The sequence below is a fragment of the Elephantulus edwardii genome, unplaced genomic scaffold (genome assembly GCF_000299155.1).
Source record: "Elephantulus edwardii isolate Elephantulus edwardi_28Jun2011 unplaced genomic scaffold, EleEdw1.0 scaffold00018, whole genome shotgun sequence".
Lineage (NCBI taxonomy): Eukaryota > Metazoa > Chordata > Mammalia > Macroscelidea > Macroscelididae > Elephantulus > Elephantulus edwardii.
The window spans coordinates 25741011-25760916 of NW_006399768.1; the positions used below are offsets into that span (position 1 = coordinate 25741011).

General features: G+C 40.0%; 1 protein-coding gene across 1 annotated transcript in view; it reads left to right on the plus strand.

The window, feature by feature from the left end:
• Positions 1–907: 907 nt before the first annotated feature.
• FAM149A (family with sequence similarity 149, member A) overlaps positions 908–19906 on the plus strand; it is a 41151-nt gene continuing 22152 nt past the window's right edge. The window contains exons 1-7 of the mRNA XM_006882261.1: positions 908–960; positions 8981–9091; positions 10195–10327; positions 11235–11377; positions 13361–13486; positions 18137–18307; positions 19569–19759. Coding sequence (XP_006882323.1) covers positions 9021–9091; positions 10195–10327; positions 11235–11377; positions 13361–13486; positions 18137–18307; positions 19569–19759 — 835 coding nt within the window. The 5' untranslated portion in view covers positions 908–960; positions 8981–9020. The remainder of the gene's footprint in view (positions 961–8980; positions 9092–10194; positions 10328–11234; positions 11378–13360; positions 13487–18136; positions 18308–19568; positions 19760–19906) is intronic.

Genomic DNA, 19906 nt, shown 5'->3' on the forward strand with positions numbered 1-19906 from the left:
GGAGATAAAGTGATGTATATTTTGGTGCAGTATTAAATCTATAGTGACCATCAACATAATTTTCACCTTTCATTAACCAATTCTAAGCTTCTCTTACTTTTTTTAAGAAAACCTTAATGCTCATTACTTCAATTTCACTCCCAGGTGAAATTGTTTCTGTAGTCCTTCACCTTTTTCATGTGAATTAAAATTTTATGTAGAATAACTAAGGGCAACCAATACCTGTCTGGGCAGACCCTCTTGCCTAAGCTTAGTTTGGGGAGGGAAGTAAAAACCTCAGACTGGAGACTCAAAAGGGGGTCTGTGAGCGGACGCTAAGAGGTGGACTGGCCTGCAGCCAAAGCTGTGGTCACTGGATTATGAAATCTGGCTCCTTGCAGGGGGAGGGTGGAAACTCGTGCTTTTCCGGAGGCCTGGTGCCTGGGAAAGCCAGCGGAAAGGAGGAGGGAGGCGGGGCCAGTGGGTGTGGGGAGCGCGGGCCGGCTTTGGAATAGGGGGTGCCGGTGGCCACGCTGTCTGCCGGCCCAGTTCTCTCTGCAGGGTACCCCAGTCAGTGGAGGGAGAGGAAAGAACGTGCGAGAAGGGAGCGTGAGGTGTAGTCAGCCGAGCAGTAATCTGGCATTTGGGGGTCAACAAGCTCTGGAGGGGGACGGAGTGCGGGGCGCTCTGCGAGCAGCCGCGCCCATGGGCCGCGCAGACCCGGCGGGGAGCGCCCAGGACAGCGCCGCTGGAGGCTCGCTTGTCCCGGGCCCCACTCAGCTGTATACGCAGAGCTAGCAGGGGTGGGGGCGCAGGTCTGGGTGGCAGGGGTATCCAGGCCCCAGGGGCACGAAGGCGCCCGGCCGCCAGCTGTCTGCGTGGGGCCCGCACAGCGTGTCCGGGTCGGATGGTGCCCAGGCCTCCTTCCGCGGAGTGGGACCCAGGGGACTCCAGCCAAGGCCTGGGGCTGATTGTGATTGGGTAAGTGCGATCCAGGCAGGGGAGGTGGGAGAGCTACTGGAGCCAGATTATCTGTTGTTATCATACATTTGTAGGCAGCCTTGCGTGGTTGCTTCCTCCTGCGAATTGGTGTAAGTCTGATTTGGGTTTCTGCGCATCCATTCATGAAATCATGCGTGCTAACATCATGGGCCTTCATTAAGTGAAGTTACTCACTTGCTCAGAGATCACTTCTCAATTAATCCCAAGAGCCTGGGTTGCTTATGGGACTTGTTTGTATTAGGTCAGTGTGGGAGATTTATGTGGGAAAGAGTAACAGCCTGATAGTCACTCCTGAGAGTCCAGGATCCTAAATGCGTCACAAGTGCAGTCCTTGGTTTTGACCCCTTCTAACTACAACACTCAGACAATCAGATCTTCCTCTTAGGCAGAAATACGACTGAAAAATGTGATCACAATTTATCATTAGAATATGCTAAAGTGGTAGAAGATACAGTTATAAAGAAAAAATTGCCATTGACCCTGAACTGACTCCAGCAAGTTTTTTGGTTTTTTTTTATTTTAAATTTATTATTATTATTATTATTTTCAATGAACATCTACAGAGATTTTGGAATTCCATTCATTTGCTGGCTGAAAATTGGGTCGGAGAAAGTGCTCCATTTTTCTCCTGATTTGGAACTGACTCTACAGAGGGTTTTCAGAGTCTGTAAATAGCAGAGGAGGAGATTACTCATCTTTCTCCTATGGAGCAAGAGGTGAATTTGAACCACTGGCCTTTGGTTTGGCAGTGCAACTCCTTACCACTAAGCTGAAGTAAAAGTAGTTAGCTAAAAAAATAGTACAGTCTAAAATAGTTGACTCTTTCCTTGACTAATGAAAAGGCCTAGTTCATGGACAGAGGAACTCAGCCATAGCTCTGCTGTATCTGAAGAATAGCTCAATATAGTTCAGTGGTTTCATCTGTCAAGCAAGGACACCCAGAGCTCCTTTCCAAATGTACAGTCTTAAAGGTACCAACCTTAAGTTTCTAATGTTTTCTAAAATTTAAGCCATGCTTACATGAACTTGTGTAAAGCGACTATGCCTATGCTTTATGTAAAATAAGGTGGATTGATATTAAAGCACATTGGCATTTTAGGAAGTATTTCTAGGTTCTTGGCCACCTCATATACTTTGGGCATGTTCTAAAGAGGGTGGGCCAATCTCAGAAGGAGTAATGCTGCTTGGAGGACAGCATTCTTGGAAAGGTGGAAAGCCAATGTAAGAGAGAAGACTCTCAGTGAGATGGATTGATACAGTAGCTGTAACAGTGGGCTCGCATGGGTCAGAGATCATGAATGAACATGGCACAAACTAGGGTAAGATTCAGAACCATTAATCATAGGTTCATAATGAGCAGTAGTGGACTTGAAGGCACTAAACAACATCCTATCCTTGGAAGGAGCTCTGGTGACTTGGTCCATAGGGAGTTGTGGTGCTAAGGCCAAATGCTGTGTATCTCTCTGGCAGTTAGAATTCACCAGCAACTCTAGGGCAGTCTCTTCCAGTGGGATTTACAGTCTGGTAAACCTGCTGGCATGCCTGCTATGACGCGGTTCCAATTTGATGGCAATGACTCACTTTTGATCCACTACATTGAAGATATCTTTGTAGACTGTATTTTCAAATAATCAAACAAAACTCTCACTCATTTGGACTCATAAATATCTTCCAAGGCTGTAAATGCTCAAAGGAGGATTTATAAGCAAAGAACTGATGCCTTTGAATTGTGGTGTTGGTAAAGAGTATTAGATGTACCATGAACTGCCCAAACCCAAATCTATCTTGAAGAAAGTCTAACAGAGTTCTCCTTAGAGAAAAGAACGGTGTGTCTTTGTCTTACCATATCTGGACATAATTTCAGGAAGAATCAGTCCTTGGAGAGAATCATCATGTTGGGAAAGGTAGAGGGTCAGTGGAAGAGAGGAAGACCTTCAACAAGGTGTTTTGACACAGTGACTACCACAGTGGGCTTGAACTTGGTAGAGCTCATGGGGATGGTGAGGATGATGCAGGAACTGTAAGGTTCAGATCTTGTTCGTCAGGTTCATGGCACCTCAAGGAGGGTTTTATAAAACAAAACCAAGAAAACCAAATCTATTGCCGGCAAGTGAATTCCGATTTATATTCATGGCTATTGCTAGAAGTTATTAGGTGAGGAATATACACCAGGGGTCCTCGTATAGATTATCTCTTATTGCTGTCAAGTCAGAACCTGCGCATGGTTGAACGTGCATTGGAATTCCAAGACTATAAATCCACAGGAGCTTGCCTAGTGTAAGTCCCTGTGAACTGTATTACCAAACCTCCCTAGATATTATATATTGTCGTTATGCCCCGTTAAGTTAGTACCAACTCATAGCTGATCCTCCCCAGGTTTTCAGAGGCAATAATTGCAAGGAAGGCAATCGCCCATCTTTCTCTTATGGAGCAAATGGTGAATTAGCACTGTATACCTTAGCACTGACAGTAAATTTCCTTATCACTAAGCCACCAGAGCTCCTATAGAGGAATCTATAATTTACAGGAAATTAATTTTTTTTACATTATACATGCAACAAATAATACAATGCTTGGTTAAAAGACAGAGAAACTGAAGGGTCAAAAGAAGATGTTAAAAATAAAATTTTTTTAAAAAGTATTCATTTCAGTGGTTCTGGTTTAAATTTCTAATGCCAGTGATTTCACGTTCCTGAAGAGACTTGGCAGATTAGGTGGCTTGTGCCTCAAGCCCACTTTCACCCTTTATTTTTCTGTGATCTGTAGCTTGTTACTGAACTTTTGGTCTTCATTTGTTCTTCACCCACTTTCTTTGGAATTATTCTGAATTCAGTGGGAAACTTAAACGTAAGTCTTTTACTGAATCCTGAAGTTCCACAAGTTCCTGACATATAAAGAAACTTTGCAGGAGGCAAAGAAAGGAAAGCTACGAGGGAAAAAAGTTGGAAAAGGATGTGAAAGTAGATTGTATTTTATGGTAGCTGTTTAATAGTACAAATAGATAATGTCTTCCGCTTTCCCTGCCCACATCCTCAAGAATTCCCAACTTCACCTACACTTTGAAGTCAGTGCCAGTGTTGCTCTTAGAAAGAAAGGATGTAGTGTAATGTAAAAAGTTTATGTAATCACAACTTTTGGAAATCATTTTCTTCTTGATTTGAAAATACTTCTCCCTCCCTTTCAGAATAAGAGTGGATTTTCTAGAGAAAGATATTATTTCTCATTGAAAACAAAGCAAATCGACTAACATGTATCTGATTAGTGACTTTAGCTTATAAGTTATGCAAAGTTTAGTCAGGAGAGGTGGAAATGTGTGAGGCAGGGGCCTCATTTGTGTATAAACGTCATTTTTAGGGGTTATCAGCTTTGGGGAAAACGGAATTTTTATAGTTGTTTTTATGTGTCGTTGAATAAGATCCAACTTAGACCTGACCTAGTGGGTTGTCAGAGGCTGTAAATCACATGTGAGGAAATAGCTGATCTTTCCCTTCAGAGTGGCTGGATTCAAACCACATGCCTTTGGGCTGCAGTGCATGCAGCTCCTTACCCTCTAGGCCACAGAGCTCATTCTTGGTAAGATCTAAAATGTTGTCCAGCAATGTCTTGAAATGGGGAGATATGTTAATGTTTAGTCACAGTGTAGTCTTTTCTATGAAGTATAAATACTTAAGTAGTTATGGAGGAAAAAAATCACTAATTTAATTTCTGCCTATTAATCTTTTAAACAAATAATGAACATTTTTTGTGTCATACACTATTTTTTGTGTTCCATTTAGTAGCAAGGAGCTGTGTTGCAATCCCAGAGGTACATGGTTTGAATCTGCAAGCTGCTTTGTAGGAGAAGGATGAGAAATTCTCCTCCCATGCAGTTTTCTGCATCTGAAAACCCCTTGGAGAGTCAACAATGGAGCAGTTCTGAGTTGATGGTGCACAGAAACAATTATAACAAAAAGGTGTCTGGATCTTCCCAGTACAATGTTACAGTGCCCTAGAAAGTACCAAAAAAAAAAATGGACCTAATAATAAAATGGCCAAAATAATTTAAAAAGAAAAAGGCAACTCTAAAATGCTGGTGACTTTGTGGAACGATTGGAACTTTGATCCATTGCTGGTGAGAATGCAAAGAGGTACAGCCATGTTGGAAGAGAGTCTTGCAATGTCTTACTAAACACATGATCCAGTGAAATAAATGTTTCCCATAATACTATAATAGTAGACACATAATGTAACAATACTTGTAAAACTGTATAATACAAATTGTGAACCCGAATTTAATCAGGGAACTTTAGTTAATAATTATATGACAGTATTTGTTCATCATTTGTAACAAGAGTCTGACAGGGATGCAAAATGTTACCAGCAGAGCCAGCATGCAGAGAGAGGGGTATATGGAAACTGTACTTGCACAACTTTTCTGCAGGAGTAAAACAGATCTAAAAATAAAATCTAGTAAAGCATGTGGGGGAAAGGCAAAATAAACTTACAAACTTAGGAGAAGGAGAATAAATGTATAGAAGTTGTCAACAATTTCATCTTACTTGGATCTACAATCAACACCTTTAAGACTAGTAGTCAAGATATCCAAAGATGTGTGGCATTGACAAAATCAGTTGTCAAGGAAAACTTCAAGATATTAATGAACAATGATGTCAGTTTAAAGACAAAGTTGAACCTAATTCAAGCTCTGGTCTTTGCAGTTACTTTCTTTGCATCGGATAGACAGACAGTGAATATGGGTGATAGAGGAAGAATTGTTGCCTTTGAGTTACGGTTTTGGAGAAGAGTACTGAACATCACAAGGAATGCCAGAAGAACAAGTATGTCTTGGAGAAAGTTCAACCAGGACGTTCCTTGGACGCAAGGATGGTGAAGGTTCTTCTCGCTTACTTTGGACATGTTGTTAGGAGGAGAGTTGGTCCTTGGAAAAGGACATCATGCTTAGAAAGATGGAAAGTCAATGAAAGAGAAGAAGACCTTCAACAGGATACCTGTAACAATGTGCTCAAGAACTGTGGAGATAGTGAAGATGGACCAAGATAGTGTGTTGTTCATAAGGTTGCTGTGAGTCATAGACAGGCACAGAACAACAATAACATAGACACTTTATTCTGGTGACATAATGGTAAGGAGTTGCACTGGCCAAACCAAAGGTACAAGGTTTGAATCTCCTACCATGTGATTTACAACTTCTGAACAGTCATTGGAGGGTCAGCTATGAATAGATTGTCACTCGACAGTACCTAACAGCAGCAACAACATCATCACTTTACATAATTTATCTCGATTAATTCTTACACTGAACCAAGTTGACAATATTGTCACTATTTACTGATGTGGAAATTGAGGCTCAGAGAGGACAAATAAGTTGCTCAAAGCATACAGCTAATTAATGGCAGAACTAGAGTCTTATCTTTTTTTTTTGTTATTATGTAGATATCCTTGTTATGTGCCACCAGATAGATTGTGACTCATTATGAACAACAAATCATAACCTTGCCCTATCCTGTGTCATGTATACTTACACAGCAGCAATATTTTTGTGATTTCGACTCCTACATTTCTATTATTTCCTGATAACAAATTAACCATATACAGTATGTTTCTTAATATTCAAAGTGTATCTATCCGATATAATTTTAGTTGATTTCCTATTTCATTTTGGAAATATTTGTATGCTTACCTATAGCAGTTGTTGTTATGTGCCATCAAGTTGCTTGTGACTAATAACAACCCTATACAACAGCCCCAAGCCCAGCTCTAACCTGTGCCAACCTTACTGTCTCAGATACACCTACCCTCATTACTCCAGACACTGAGTCAGTCCATCTCATCCAGGATCTTCCTCTCTTCCACTGCCCCTCCACCCTCCCAAGCATGATGTCCCTCTCTAAGGATTTGCAACATGCCCAAAGAATGCCGGCCAAAGCTTCAGACTCCTTGCTTCCAAGGAGCAGCCTGGTTTCACCCTCTCTTCGACAAACCTATTCTCTTAGCAATCCATGGATATTCAGTACTCTTCTCCAGCACCACAGTTCAAAGACATCAATTCTCTTTCTGTCATTCCTAGTCATTGCCCATCTTTCTGATGCATAGCAAGTAATTACAAAGAGTATGGCCTGGATCAGGCACACCTTGGTCTCCAGGCTGGCATTGTTGCTCTTCAGTACTCTAGAGAGGTCTCTGACAGCTGACTTTCCCCAAAGCAACTCTCCTTTTAATTTCCTGGTTGCTGGTACCAAGAGTGTTGATTGAGCTAGATGTAAATGATAAATTACAAAGAAATAAAGTATAAAAATTCAGAGTAGTTATAGACCAGAATGACATTGAGTGTTTGAGCTACCAATTCAATTTTTGCTTATTCTTGCTACAAACATCAGACATCTGTTATGTAATGAGCATTATATTACAAGTTATATTAAAAAAAGAAGGGTCAAAAATAATAAAAAAGGTTAGTTTGTTATGTATATGTGTGTTGGTTTAAAATAACCTAGTACGGTTAAAAATAAAGCAATTTATTATAAGCATGAAAGTTTCTCCCTAACAATAATATGTCTTGTACAAGATACCTATATAAGTAGAATTTCTTACTAACCTCTATTCATAACAATTTATCTTTTTAAAATTGCTTTTGTAATGTTGTTGTCGTCATTATATATCATCCAGTCAGAAGCAACTCATAGGTTTTCCAGACGCTGTAATTTAGCCTGCTAAAAACTCAGCAGATTTTTCAGAGGTTATAAATTGGTGGGTTCAAACTGTCTGCCTTTGAGTTGTCAACACAACTCCTTATAGCTAGGTCACCAGAGTTCCTTTCTAAAAGGACTGTTGTGGCTATTTGTACCCTCAAGTTGGAACTGATCCATAGAGCTGATACTCCAGGGGGTTTAGAGGCAGTAATCACACTCAAGGAGATTGCCTATCTTTCTCTCACAGAGCAGCTAGTAGATTTAAATCACTAGCCTTTGGGTTTACAGTGCAATTCCTTACCACTAGGCCACCAGAGCTCCTTCTTAAAGGACTATCGCTGTATAATTAAGGACAGAGTTAGTTCTCTTGCATTAACAGTTTTAAATGTAAATTCAAATGTTGAAAATGTTAAGGTACAATTTTAACTGAAGACAAAAATAATTAAATTAAATGCATGTTAGTGAGATGGTGTAGAAATATTAAAACATAAGGATTCTGAGCGTCCCCCCGCCCTGTTTTGTTGCTTTGCTTTAAGGTAATCTGTTCTATTTGTATGGTAAGCAGGTCTAGTGGAAGAATAGAAATTGCTTACTGTTAAACATAAGGAATGCATTTTGGTTAAAGGGAAGTAAATGTTTTCAGAAGTTCACTGAAGGGACATATTAATGTTCAACTAGATTAGTAATTTATTTTAGAGATTTCTTTTTCTTTAGTTCTAGTTTATTTTAAAATTTAAACAATGAAGTTCAAGTTACACACAAGCCAGTGAAAACTAAATGAGTTAGAGGCTTGTGCAACTTCAGTCACTTGTGTGGTTTAGTGATTTAGATTTCAGAACTTATGTGAGACTGACGGTTTTGGGCAGGAGAATGGGTTAGGTTTGTGAAATGCGAAGTACAAGGACACCTGGTTACAGGGTAGATTGGAGCCAAAATACAGTCTGTGTTTCCCTTGCCAAGCCTTGTGCCTTGGAGGGAGATTGTATTTGTCTCGAATTTTGGATAGCTTTTAATTTTCTAAGTTTGAGTACCACAAAGAGCTGTTTGTGTTTTGTTTTAATTAACACAAAGTTTGCATGTAAATTCATGGTAACCTTGACTCAAAAAAAGAGACAAAATGGCAAGACCTTAAAGCTCGTGTGTTTTATGTGGTGTATGTATGTGGAAGGCACATAGGATGCGTAACAGCCTGACAGAACAAGATCAGAAAAGCAAGTTATACAAAAAGGATTTTTTTTTTAGAACCATTAATGGGTAAAATTTTGTCTTCATATTATTGAGACTCTTCATATGTTATATTGCTTTATTTTCAGACGAGGAATCTCAGAAGGATCTAAAAAGCACAGTTTTTCTATGAAAAACAAAGATCCCTTGCCTACACATTTTACAAGTAACGTGCAGAAAGCCATCGATAAGTATACCTGGTAAGAAGTAATTCATTAACTACTTCTCCTTAAAAATGTGTGATTAGATACTACTGTCTTAACAGGAGTCCAGAACGAAAGTAGCATAGTGGAGTGGACTTGGGGGGAGGGATTAAATAACAATAAAAGTATTTTTTCTTTTACTTTTCAAAGAGAAAAGCAAATTGAGGGGGAGCGGTGGGCAGGGAGAAAAGTGCAACAAATAAATAAATGGAAATCCAAAGCCTCTGTAAATTTTCATTAAAATCAATGTAAAATTAAAAAAAAGAAACGTGCACACACACACACACACACACACACACATATACACACACACAATATGTCCATAACATTTATGGGAGGAGTTTTGGTGACATGTGGTTAAAGTACTCTCTTCCTAACTGAAATGTTGATATTTTAACCTCTCCAGCCTTTAAGCAGAAGAACGACGTGACAGTCTGCTTTCACAGAAGTTACAGGCTTAGAAACCCTATGGTTGCTGGTTGCTGTCCATTCAGAATTATTCCTAGCTGAACTTTCATTAGGTTTTCAGAGGTCATAAATTGTGGCAGAAGAGATTGGTCATCTTTCTTCCTTGGAGCAGCTAGTGAATTTGAACTACATCCTTTTTTGGTTGACAGTACAATTCTATCCACTAGGCCAACAGCTGCCTCTAAACCCTATAGGACAGTTGTAGTCAGTTCTACAGGGTTACCAGTATCAAAATTAACATTTCAGCAGTGTGAAATAAAGGAAGCACAACTGCTGGGTTGATTGGCTGTGGGTTTCTGTAATGAAAAAGTTATTTTATTCATAATTTAGTGGAATATTTTAAAATTAATGTACTGTGAAATTAAATGTACTTAAAGTAAAATTAGTGTGTTATTTTAAAATTAGTTTACTGTGAATTTTTTTTAAAAATCTATTTAAAGGAAGAAAGTAAATACTCAGTGAATTTTTTTTTTGAAGGATTCTTACTTTATTTCCCCAGATCTTCAGGCAACCCTATTGAGCTAGAGGTCACATGCAGCTGAGTATAAAAACCAAGAAAAATATAAGGCTTAAAATCAGATCACCTCGTCCTGGTCAGTGTTGCTCTGATGTGTTCCTGTTTGCTCCCCTAGTGAATCTGTGTCATCTTTGTCATCAAGTGGAACCGCCACCCCCACGGAGGCACACCACCCTTGGTCAGGGACGCAGAGTTCTACCACCGGCTTATCTACAGAGAGGAGCTCCGTATACTCTTGGAGAGATGATGTACGTCCCGGGATGCTTGACATAATCCAGTGACTACAACTGTCAACGATGAACCACTCTGTGGTTTTTAAAATACCATTTTACCAATTCGAAAAGGAATACGTGTTTATGGTTAAAAAATGTTTTTAAAGAAAAAAATGTAAAATGGGAAACTAAGGCCTCCTAATCTCATCAACTTTGTTGTTACCTAGCGAGTTGCCACCTAATTAGTTTTGACTCATGAGTTCTGGTGGGCTGGTGGTGAGAGGCTGTGCTGCAGTTTTAACACAGTTTCAATCCACCAGCTGCTCCCTGTGTGAAGACTAGGTGGTCTCCTCCTATGCAATTTACTGCCTTTGAAAACCTGCAGAAAGTTAGCGAAGAGTTGACATTCAACAACAGCAATCTCACCACACCTTTTAGCTGTTGATAATTTCATTATTTCCACATAGCAACCCTTAAATATTTTGAGTATGATTTCTTGTATGGATCCTGTGACAGGAATTTAGTATGTTATTGTTCGTTTCTACCTAGTCAGTTTAGATGTAGTTTATAGGGAGTTGAGCTGCCAGCCCAAAAGTCAGTCATAGGCTCAAATCCACCTGTGATGCCAAGGGAGAATTCTTTTCAAGTGTGATTTACAGCCTGGGAAACATAATTGAGAGCCATCTATGAATTGGCTGCTACTACTCAAAGACAATAAATTAATGAGTGCATAGTTAAAGAAACTGGGGGTTAGAAGAGAAAATAATCTGAGCACTTTTATTTTATTACAAGGTCCACATTCTTTTTATCATGCCATACTCCCATATTATGGGTTATTTTAAAAGGTATAAACTTAAAAAAAAAGGTATAAACTTTATTGATTGTGAAGCTCCTACTTGTACAATTTTTTACTCTTGTGCCTTAATCTGCATTTCTATTTTAGGAATTTGACAAAGGCAATGCTCAGAAAGTGCAGCAGTTATTCTGGGAAGTCGAAGAAATGTTATTTGAAGGCAAAGTAAGCGCTCAGACCCAGAATCTCCTGGCTGAATGCAGTGAGTGGGCCGGAAGGTCCCTCCACCTGAGGTAGGGAAATGGATAATAACAGAATTTTCTAGAATGGCTTTGGAACCACTCACTCTTGATTTGGACTTAAAATCAACCCATCTTTACGGAAAACACTCTCCAGTAAAAAGATATACCCAGTACATATATTCTTTACTGAGAAATCACATCCTTTTTTTAAAATGGTACCTGATGATTCACTGAAACATTACCAGATACAAGAACTTTTTGACTGGTGAGAAGCGACTCTCGCTCATCCTTTGAATGCTATTGCATATGTAAAAACTGCAAGAGCAATAGAATTGATCCTTCCCCTTTGAATTCACCAGTGAGTGAGCAATGAGAGCCTGCCTCAGCAGTGAGGACAGTTTGGGGCAGAACCATTGGATGGGTGGATTTCACATGTATTTCCTTGTGTCATGGGCACAATTTACGCTCCTTATGTAGGAGAAGATTTTTTTTTAATGTCAAAGATGGGGAGTCTAGGTTTGGTCTAACACCTTGTCTTCCTTCAGTTACCTCGCCAACCTGTTTTGTTACTAGGTGTCGTCTAGTCAACTCTAATTCACAAAGACAATATATCCAGCATGGGAAACCCTACCTGATCCTGAACCATTATCTTCACAATCTGTGCCATGCGAAAGCCCATTGTTATAGTCTCTGTGCCAGTCCATCTTGTTGATGCTTTTCCCCTCCTTCACAGACCCTCTACGTTTGCCAGCATGATGTATTTTCCAAGGCCTGACCCCTCCTGATAATATGCCCAAAGTCTGTGAGATGCAGTCTCACCATCCTCGCCTCTGAAGAGCATTCTGGCTGCACTTTTTCTAAGACAGATATGTTTGTTCTTTTGGCAGTCGACCTACCCAGGAAAAATTCCATCCCAGCCAAATGAAGTTTCTCTGTTTTATATTTGGCTGAGTACATTAGAACACTCATTTATGTGTGGATTTTCTAGTTGTTTCCATTAGCTGCTGTCAGACAACTTTTCTTTAAAAAAGATATCTTGACATGTGACTGCTACAGTGGCCCTGAGCATGGCAGGATAGGGCAAAGTTTTGATCAAATTTTCATAAGGTCACTGTGAGTCATGGCCAACCCGATGCCACATAGCAACAGTCACAAAGTCATTTTTCTTTTTTGAGATGGTATCTCATAGTTGTTTATTCTTTTTCTCCCCATTCATATACATTGTGTTTCATACAATTATGCATATACATTCTGTTTTACATTTCCCCCTCTTTTTTAATTTTATACTAGTTCAGATACAAAGTTCATCAATTTCATATACATTGTTTTTCTTCTTTTTAATCCTGCCTCAAAGACATGTCCTTAGGTTGTCTGCTAGGTTACTAGTTGTAGACACTTGCACTTCTACCATCAGAATGGGAGGAGTGCTGTCTTACACAGTTAAGATAAAAATAAAGGAGATGAGGTCAGGGAAAGGAAAGGTCACAAGGTAATGTGTAAGCCCATAGACTAAGTCTTTATTAATGTTCTTTTCTTCACTGTGGTAATTCAGCTAACACAGACAACTTTTCTGTGATCAGTAATGTCCTAGACGTGGTACACACATTATCTGTAAGTATGTTCGGTTGTTGTTTTTTTAAGTGACATCAAGTCAACTATAGCTCATGACAACCCCATGAACAAAAAATCTGAACCCTCTTCTTTAACTGTTGTCAAGAATGTTCTACCAGGTAACTATTATTATTCCATTTTACAGACACATAAGTGAAAATAATGACTTATAGAAGCAAAAAAAAAAAAACCACCTTACTTACAGTCAGTGTTAGTAACAGTGTTGGGACCAGGTCTGTGCTGCTCCCAGAAGCTCAAGTTTTCTCCCTGACACCATTTGCTTCTCATGCACAGTGTGCCTCTTACCACTCCATACACATGCCATCAGAATCATGTTATCCTATTTTAAAATTTCAAGATATCTTCCCCATTTCCTATCAAAACCCTTAGTAATTTTTAATTTTTATTTCATTTCCTTTGCAGAGTGTTAGGTCGACAGCTCATCCTGCCAACTGATGAAGGCTTCCAGCACTTTGAGGGCAGCAGGCCTCGTTCTGTCCCCCAGAGACCCTCACTCCAGGCTTGTGGACCCAACAGCAGTGTCAGCAAGTATGTCTAATGGATTACTTATGATAAGTGTTTGTAACTATTTTAGTAATAATTGTTTCACCTGTATCTAGTCCATGTTTATCTTTCCACTTATCTGGAAAGTTAGACATGTAGGAAGGTACAGTGCCGTTTTTTGTCAATATTTTATTTTCATTATACTAGTGTATTTGCAAAATTCGAATACATTGTTTTCCAGAACAGATTCTTCCAATTTCCCTCCCTCTCCACCCATCAAATTGTACAACTTCATGATTAATGCCCCTCTTTCCCTACACATCTTTATCCTTCTGCATTTTTATGACACACGAATTCTGATTTGAAATTTTTAAACACACAAAACTATGTGTACAAGTGTGTGTGTGTGTGTGTGTGTGTGTGTGTGTGTACTGGTGCCTTGGGCACCAGTGAGTGTAGACCAAATGAGTTCTGGGAAGATATCAAGAAAATTATCCATGAAGAATGCAAAAGATCATTACAAAGGCTGAAGAAGAAGAAAAGACCAAGATGGATGTCAGATGAGACTCTGAGTATTGCATTAGAATGCAGAGAAGCCAAAGCTAAAGGAAGAAATAAAAGAGCTGAACAGAAAATTTCGAAAGGCAGCTCAAGACGACAAAGCAAGATACTATAATGAAATGTGCAGAGAGCTAGAGTCAGAAAATCAAAAGGGCCAAACTCACTCAGCGTTTGTGATGCTGAAGGAGTTGAAAAACAAATTCAAGCCACGGGTGGCAATAATTAAAGATAGTTTGGGTAGAATGTTAAATGATCCAAGAAGTATCAAAAGAAATTGGAAGGAGTACACAGAGTCACTGTAACAGAAGGAATTGACTGACACAGAAGAATGTCATGAAATAACATATGAGCAAGAGCCTCTGGTGATGAAGGAGGAAGTTCAAGTTGCTCTGAAGGAATTGGCAAAAAACAAGGCTCCAGGTGTTGACAGCATACCAATTGATTTATTTCAACAAACAGATGCTGTCCTGGATGTGCTCACTAAGTTGTGCCAAGGAATCTGGAAGACAGCCAGCTGGCCGACAGACTGGAAGAGATTGATATTTGTTCCCATTCCAAAGAAAGGTGACCCAACAAAGTATGGAAATTATCAAACAATATCATTGATAACACATGCAAGCAAGACCCTGCTGAAAATGATCCAAAAACGTTTGGAACAATATGTCAACAGAGAACTTCCAGTTATGCAAGCTGGGTTTAGAAGAGGTCGTGGTACTAAGGATATTATAGCTAATGTTAGATGGATGTTGGCAGAAAGCAGAGAATACAAGAAGAATGTGTATCTGTGCTTCATTGACTATGCAAAGGCTTTTGACTGTGTGGGTCACAACAAGCTATGGCTGACTCTGAGAAGAATGGGAATCCCAGAACATTTGATTGTGCTGATGCGAAACCTATACTTGAACCAAGAGGCAGTCATCAGAACAGAGCAGGGAGACACTGGATGGTTCAAAATCAAGAGAGGGGTCGTTCGGGGATGTATTTTGTCTCCATTCCTTTTCGATCTGTATGCAGAGCAGATCATCCGAGACACTGGGCTGTACAAGGATGAATGTGGCATCAGGATTCGTGGAAGAATCATCAACAACCTGCAGTATGTGGTTGACACAACCCTGCTTGCTGAAGTGCTTGCTGCAGAAGGTCAAGGACTACAGTCTTCAATATGGATTGAAGCTCAACATCAAGAAGACAAAGATTCTCACCACTGGGCCAATTGGCAGCATCAGTATGGATGGTGAAGAGATTGAGATAGTTAACAGTTTTCGTTTACTTGGTTCCACAGTCAGTACTCTCAGTAACAGCAGCCAGGGAATCAAGAGACAAATTGCATTGGGAAAATCAGCTGTGAAGGACCTCTCAAGAGTACTGAAGAGCAATGACATTAGGCTGGAGACTAAGGTGAGCCTGATCCGGGCTATAGTCTTTGCACTTACGTGCTATGCATCAGAGAGTTAGACAATGAATAGGGATGATAGAAAGAGAATTGATGCCTTTGAGCTGTGGTGCTGGAAAAGAGTGTTGAATATACCATGGACTGCTGGGAGAACAAGTAGGTTTGTCCTGGAGAGGGTGAAGCCAGAATGCTCCTTGGAGTCAATGATTCTGAAGCTTCATCTGACATACTTTGGGCATGTTGCAAGGAGGGACTGGTCCTTGTTGAGGGTCATCATGTTTGGGAGAGTGGAGGGACAGCACAGGAGAAGAAGACCCTCGATGAGGATGAGATGGATCGATTCTGTGAGTGGAGTGGTGGGAATGAGTGTGTTTGAGACGGCGAGGCTGACACAGGATAGAGTGACGTTTAGGGCTCTTGTATATAGGTTCGCTATGAGTTGCAAGTGACTCGATGGCACATAACAGCAACAACAACTGTGTGTGTGTGTGTGTCTGTGTGTGTCTGTGTGTGTGTGTATACTTGTTGTTAAGTACCAATGAGTCTTATTCAACTTATAGCAACTTTATGTTTAACCTTGCCCTACCATTGATATCGTCACTGTATCAATACATCGTGTTGGGGGGCTTCTTCTCTTATTCTCACTCTCCATCTTTCCCACTGTGATGTATTTTACCCAAGTAGTGTTCCCTCCTGACAACATGTTGCTGTTATGTGCTGTCGATTCGTTTGCGACTCATAGCAACCCTGTGTACAACAGCCCTAAACCGTGCTCTATCCTGTGCCAATCTCATTGCCTCTGACACACACATCCCGATTACCCCAGTCACTGAATCAATCCACCTGACAACATTCCTGACAACATACCCAAAGTAAATAAGGTAAAGTTTCACCACCCTTGCCTCTCAGAAGCACTGTAGTGGCACAGCTACAAGACAGAATTGTTTTTGTTTGGGAAATCCATGGGATATTCAGTACTCTTTTCCAACACACTGTTCGAAAGTATAAGTTATTCTTTCGTCTTTATTCATTGGTCAATATTCAGATGCATAAGAAACAACTGAAAATACTATGACCTTAGTCTTTACATGTCTATCTATCTATCTATCTATCTATCTATCTATCTATCTATCTATCTATTATCGATTTATCTATCTATCTATGTATCTATCTATCTCTATCTCTCTATCTAATCTATTTCTCTATCTACCTACCTTTATTATGTTGTTATTGTTAAGTGCTGTCAGTTGAATTGAGTATAACTCACAGCAACCTTATGAACAGTTGATCTGAACTCTGTTCTATCCTGAGCCATCCTTATCATCATTGACATATTTGAGTCCGTTGTCACGGGGACTGTATCAATCCATATTTTTAAGGTGCACCTAATTCAATCCATAGTCTTCCCAATCACCTGATATCCATCTGAGAACAAGACAGTGAATAAAGATGACAGGAGAAGGGTTGGTGTAGCAAACCAAAAAAAGGATTAGTGCTAGTTGGAGTTTTCAAGATTCTAATTTTTACATAAACTGAGTTACATCTTTCTCCTATAAAGTGGCTGGTGGGTTCCACCTGCCAACCTTTCATTTAGCATCCTATCACTGAATCACTGTAGTATCATGGCTTCATAATATGCAAACACATATGCATTTGTCTAGATACACAAATTCTTATGTATATGTGTATATTTACATGGGTATATTTATTTGCAATGACATTAAAGTCAACTTCCATTCCAGAGGCAATTTGAAGAATAGGTGAGGTGTAAAATCAAAACCTGCCTCCTTGTGGTAAGTCTATAATTTCAAGGCCATAGTGTAAGAGTATGTTAGGCTCTACCCTGTATGTCAGCCTAAAGACTAAGGTGCACCTTATCCAAGCCATGATCTTTACAGATACTTACTAAGCATCAGAGAGTTGGATGATGACTAAGGATGATAGATGAAGAATCAATTCCTTTAAGTTGTGGTGCTGGAGAAACACATTGAGCATACCATGGACCACCAAGAGAACCAAGAGATCTGGCCTAGAGGGGGTGAAACCAAGCTGGTCCTTGGAGCCAAGGATTTTGAAGCTCTCTCTCACATACTTTGGCCATGTAGCCAGGAGGGACCAGTCTTTGGAGGGGGAGGGACATTATGCTTAGAAAGGTGAGGGACAGTGCAGAAGAGAAAGACCCTGGATGAGTTGAGTTGACACAGTGACTGGGGTAAGTGGAGTAGGTGTGTTAGAGAAAAAAGAACTGGCTCAGGGGGGAATTTTGAGATAGGTTCATTATGAGTCATAGGCGACTTGATGGCACATAACAAAAACAACAAGATTATGGTACATCTCTCTGTACTTTCACAAGGATTTGATTCTGATGTCCATTACTAGAGAGACGGTATAAACTCGGCAATTTTTGCTTTTAACACTTATTGATGCTGAGTCAAGAAGTTTACTGTGACATCTCTGCGCGCGCGCGCGCGTGTGTGTGTGTGTGTGTGTGTGTGTGTTAATCCAAGCTTTTTGGAGTATTTCTTTTTTAAGTGAATGTTTACTAATCATATTTGTTTTTCATAAACACATTTATAGCCGTGTTAAGTTGTATGCTTTGTCAAATGCAGTATCGAATGATTTTTAATTTGGAATTCTGTTGGGTTTTTTTTTAATAACTTAGTGATCAACTCCTCATGTTGATCAAGTATGATGACTGTGATGGTTGTCAGCCTCCAATGTAGAATCTCTTTCTCCTCTAGGCTGTGCATCTCTGGCTCTCAGCTCTTCCCAACTACAGTCTCAGTGCCTGCTCTGCTGGGGCCTGGGTGCCTACGGACTCCTGACCCGAGAATATGCTCACTCCTAGAAGAAGAAATTTATGCTGTGGATGGGAAAATGGAAGAGTATTTCGCTTTTGATGGAAAAGAAGAGTAAATCCCATTTTATTTGATCTTACTTTGTTGTTGTTGTTGTTGTTGTTATGTGCCGTCGAGTTGCCTGCAACTCATAGCGACCCTATGTACAACAGCCCTAAACTCCGCTTTTTCCTGTACCAATCGCACTGTCTCTGACACTCCCATCCCAATTATCCCAGTCACTGAATCAATCCACCTCATAGAGGGCCTTCCTCTCCTGCGCCGTCCCTCCACCCTCCCAAGCATGATGTCCCTCTCTAAGGACCAGTCTCTCCTCACAACATGTCCAAAGTAAGTTAGATGGAGCCTCAGAATCCTTGCCTCCAAGGAACCACCCTTTCCAGGACAAATCTATTTGTTTTCCTAGCAGTCCATGGTATTCTCAATACTCTTCTCCAGCACCACAGCTCAAAGGCATCAATTCTCCTTCTATCCTCCTTGGTCATTGTCCAACTCTCTGATGCATAACAGGTGATTGTGATATAATGTTAATTTATTGGGCATTGATTTTTATTATATAATTATTTGAGTAAAAGGAGCTCTCTCTGGTGGCCTAGTGGTAAGGAATTGAACTGCCAACCCAAAGTTGTACTGCCAGACCCAGGTCTAATCCATCAACTCCTCTGAAGAAGGGAGATGAGCAAACTCATCTAGGAATCTCCTCTTATGTGAGTTACAGCCTCTAAGAACCCACTGGTTGGTGAGCTATGAGTTTCTTCCCACTCATAAATAGCATGTAGATAGCAACGACATTTGGATATTATTACTATACAAAAGCCTTTACAAGTTTGTGTGTATGTTTTGTTTTGTTTTAAAGTAATACGTTCCCAAAAGTTTTCTGATTGCCAGTATTAAATATATGTTACAGGGCAGTACTGCTCTTCATTTTTCACATTTTAGGACAAAAAAAAGTGAGAGTAGGTGCTAACCATGCTGATGGCAACTGACAATACTACAAGGATAGACCCGTCATGCTTAGGGCACTGGCTCAGGGCTCTGGCATGCAATGCCTGGCTTCCTCAAAGTGCAGAGGGAGAGCCTAGTTTCTACACTACCAAACGTTTCTTTAATTCTGGAACAGAATTCTCAAGTATTTTTGCAGTAACAATTTTCCCCTTGATTGAAAATAGATATATTAAAAGTTATTTTCTAATTTAAAAGTAATGCTATACTTATTCACATATATAAGTGTATACACATGTATGCGTGTTAGATTGACAGTATTGTTATAACTTTAACAACACTTTCAGTAACTAGAATGAATCTTTATCTTTAGTGATGATGAATATCTTGACCAAAAAAAAGTGCACCATGGGAGAAAGTGGCACAAACATGGACTTCCCCCCATCTCCCCTCATGACTGTATCAAAGACACAGTGGCTGCAGAGGTGTTTGACCATGTCTGGAGAAATATGGTCGAGTTGTTGGAAGAGCTGCTCAGGAAACACTGGGAAACCACACTCACAGGTACTTAATGTGGATAGAATGGCAAAATGGAAAGAAAGCAATCTCTTCCTCAGCTTTGTGTCCTAGGGGGGCCTTATCCAGAACAGGATGAGAAAGGAGGTAGATTTTCTGATTACATCTTCACAGAGTAATTTCTAATCACTTCAG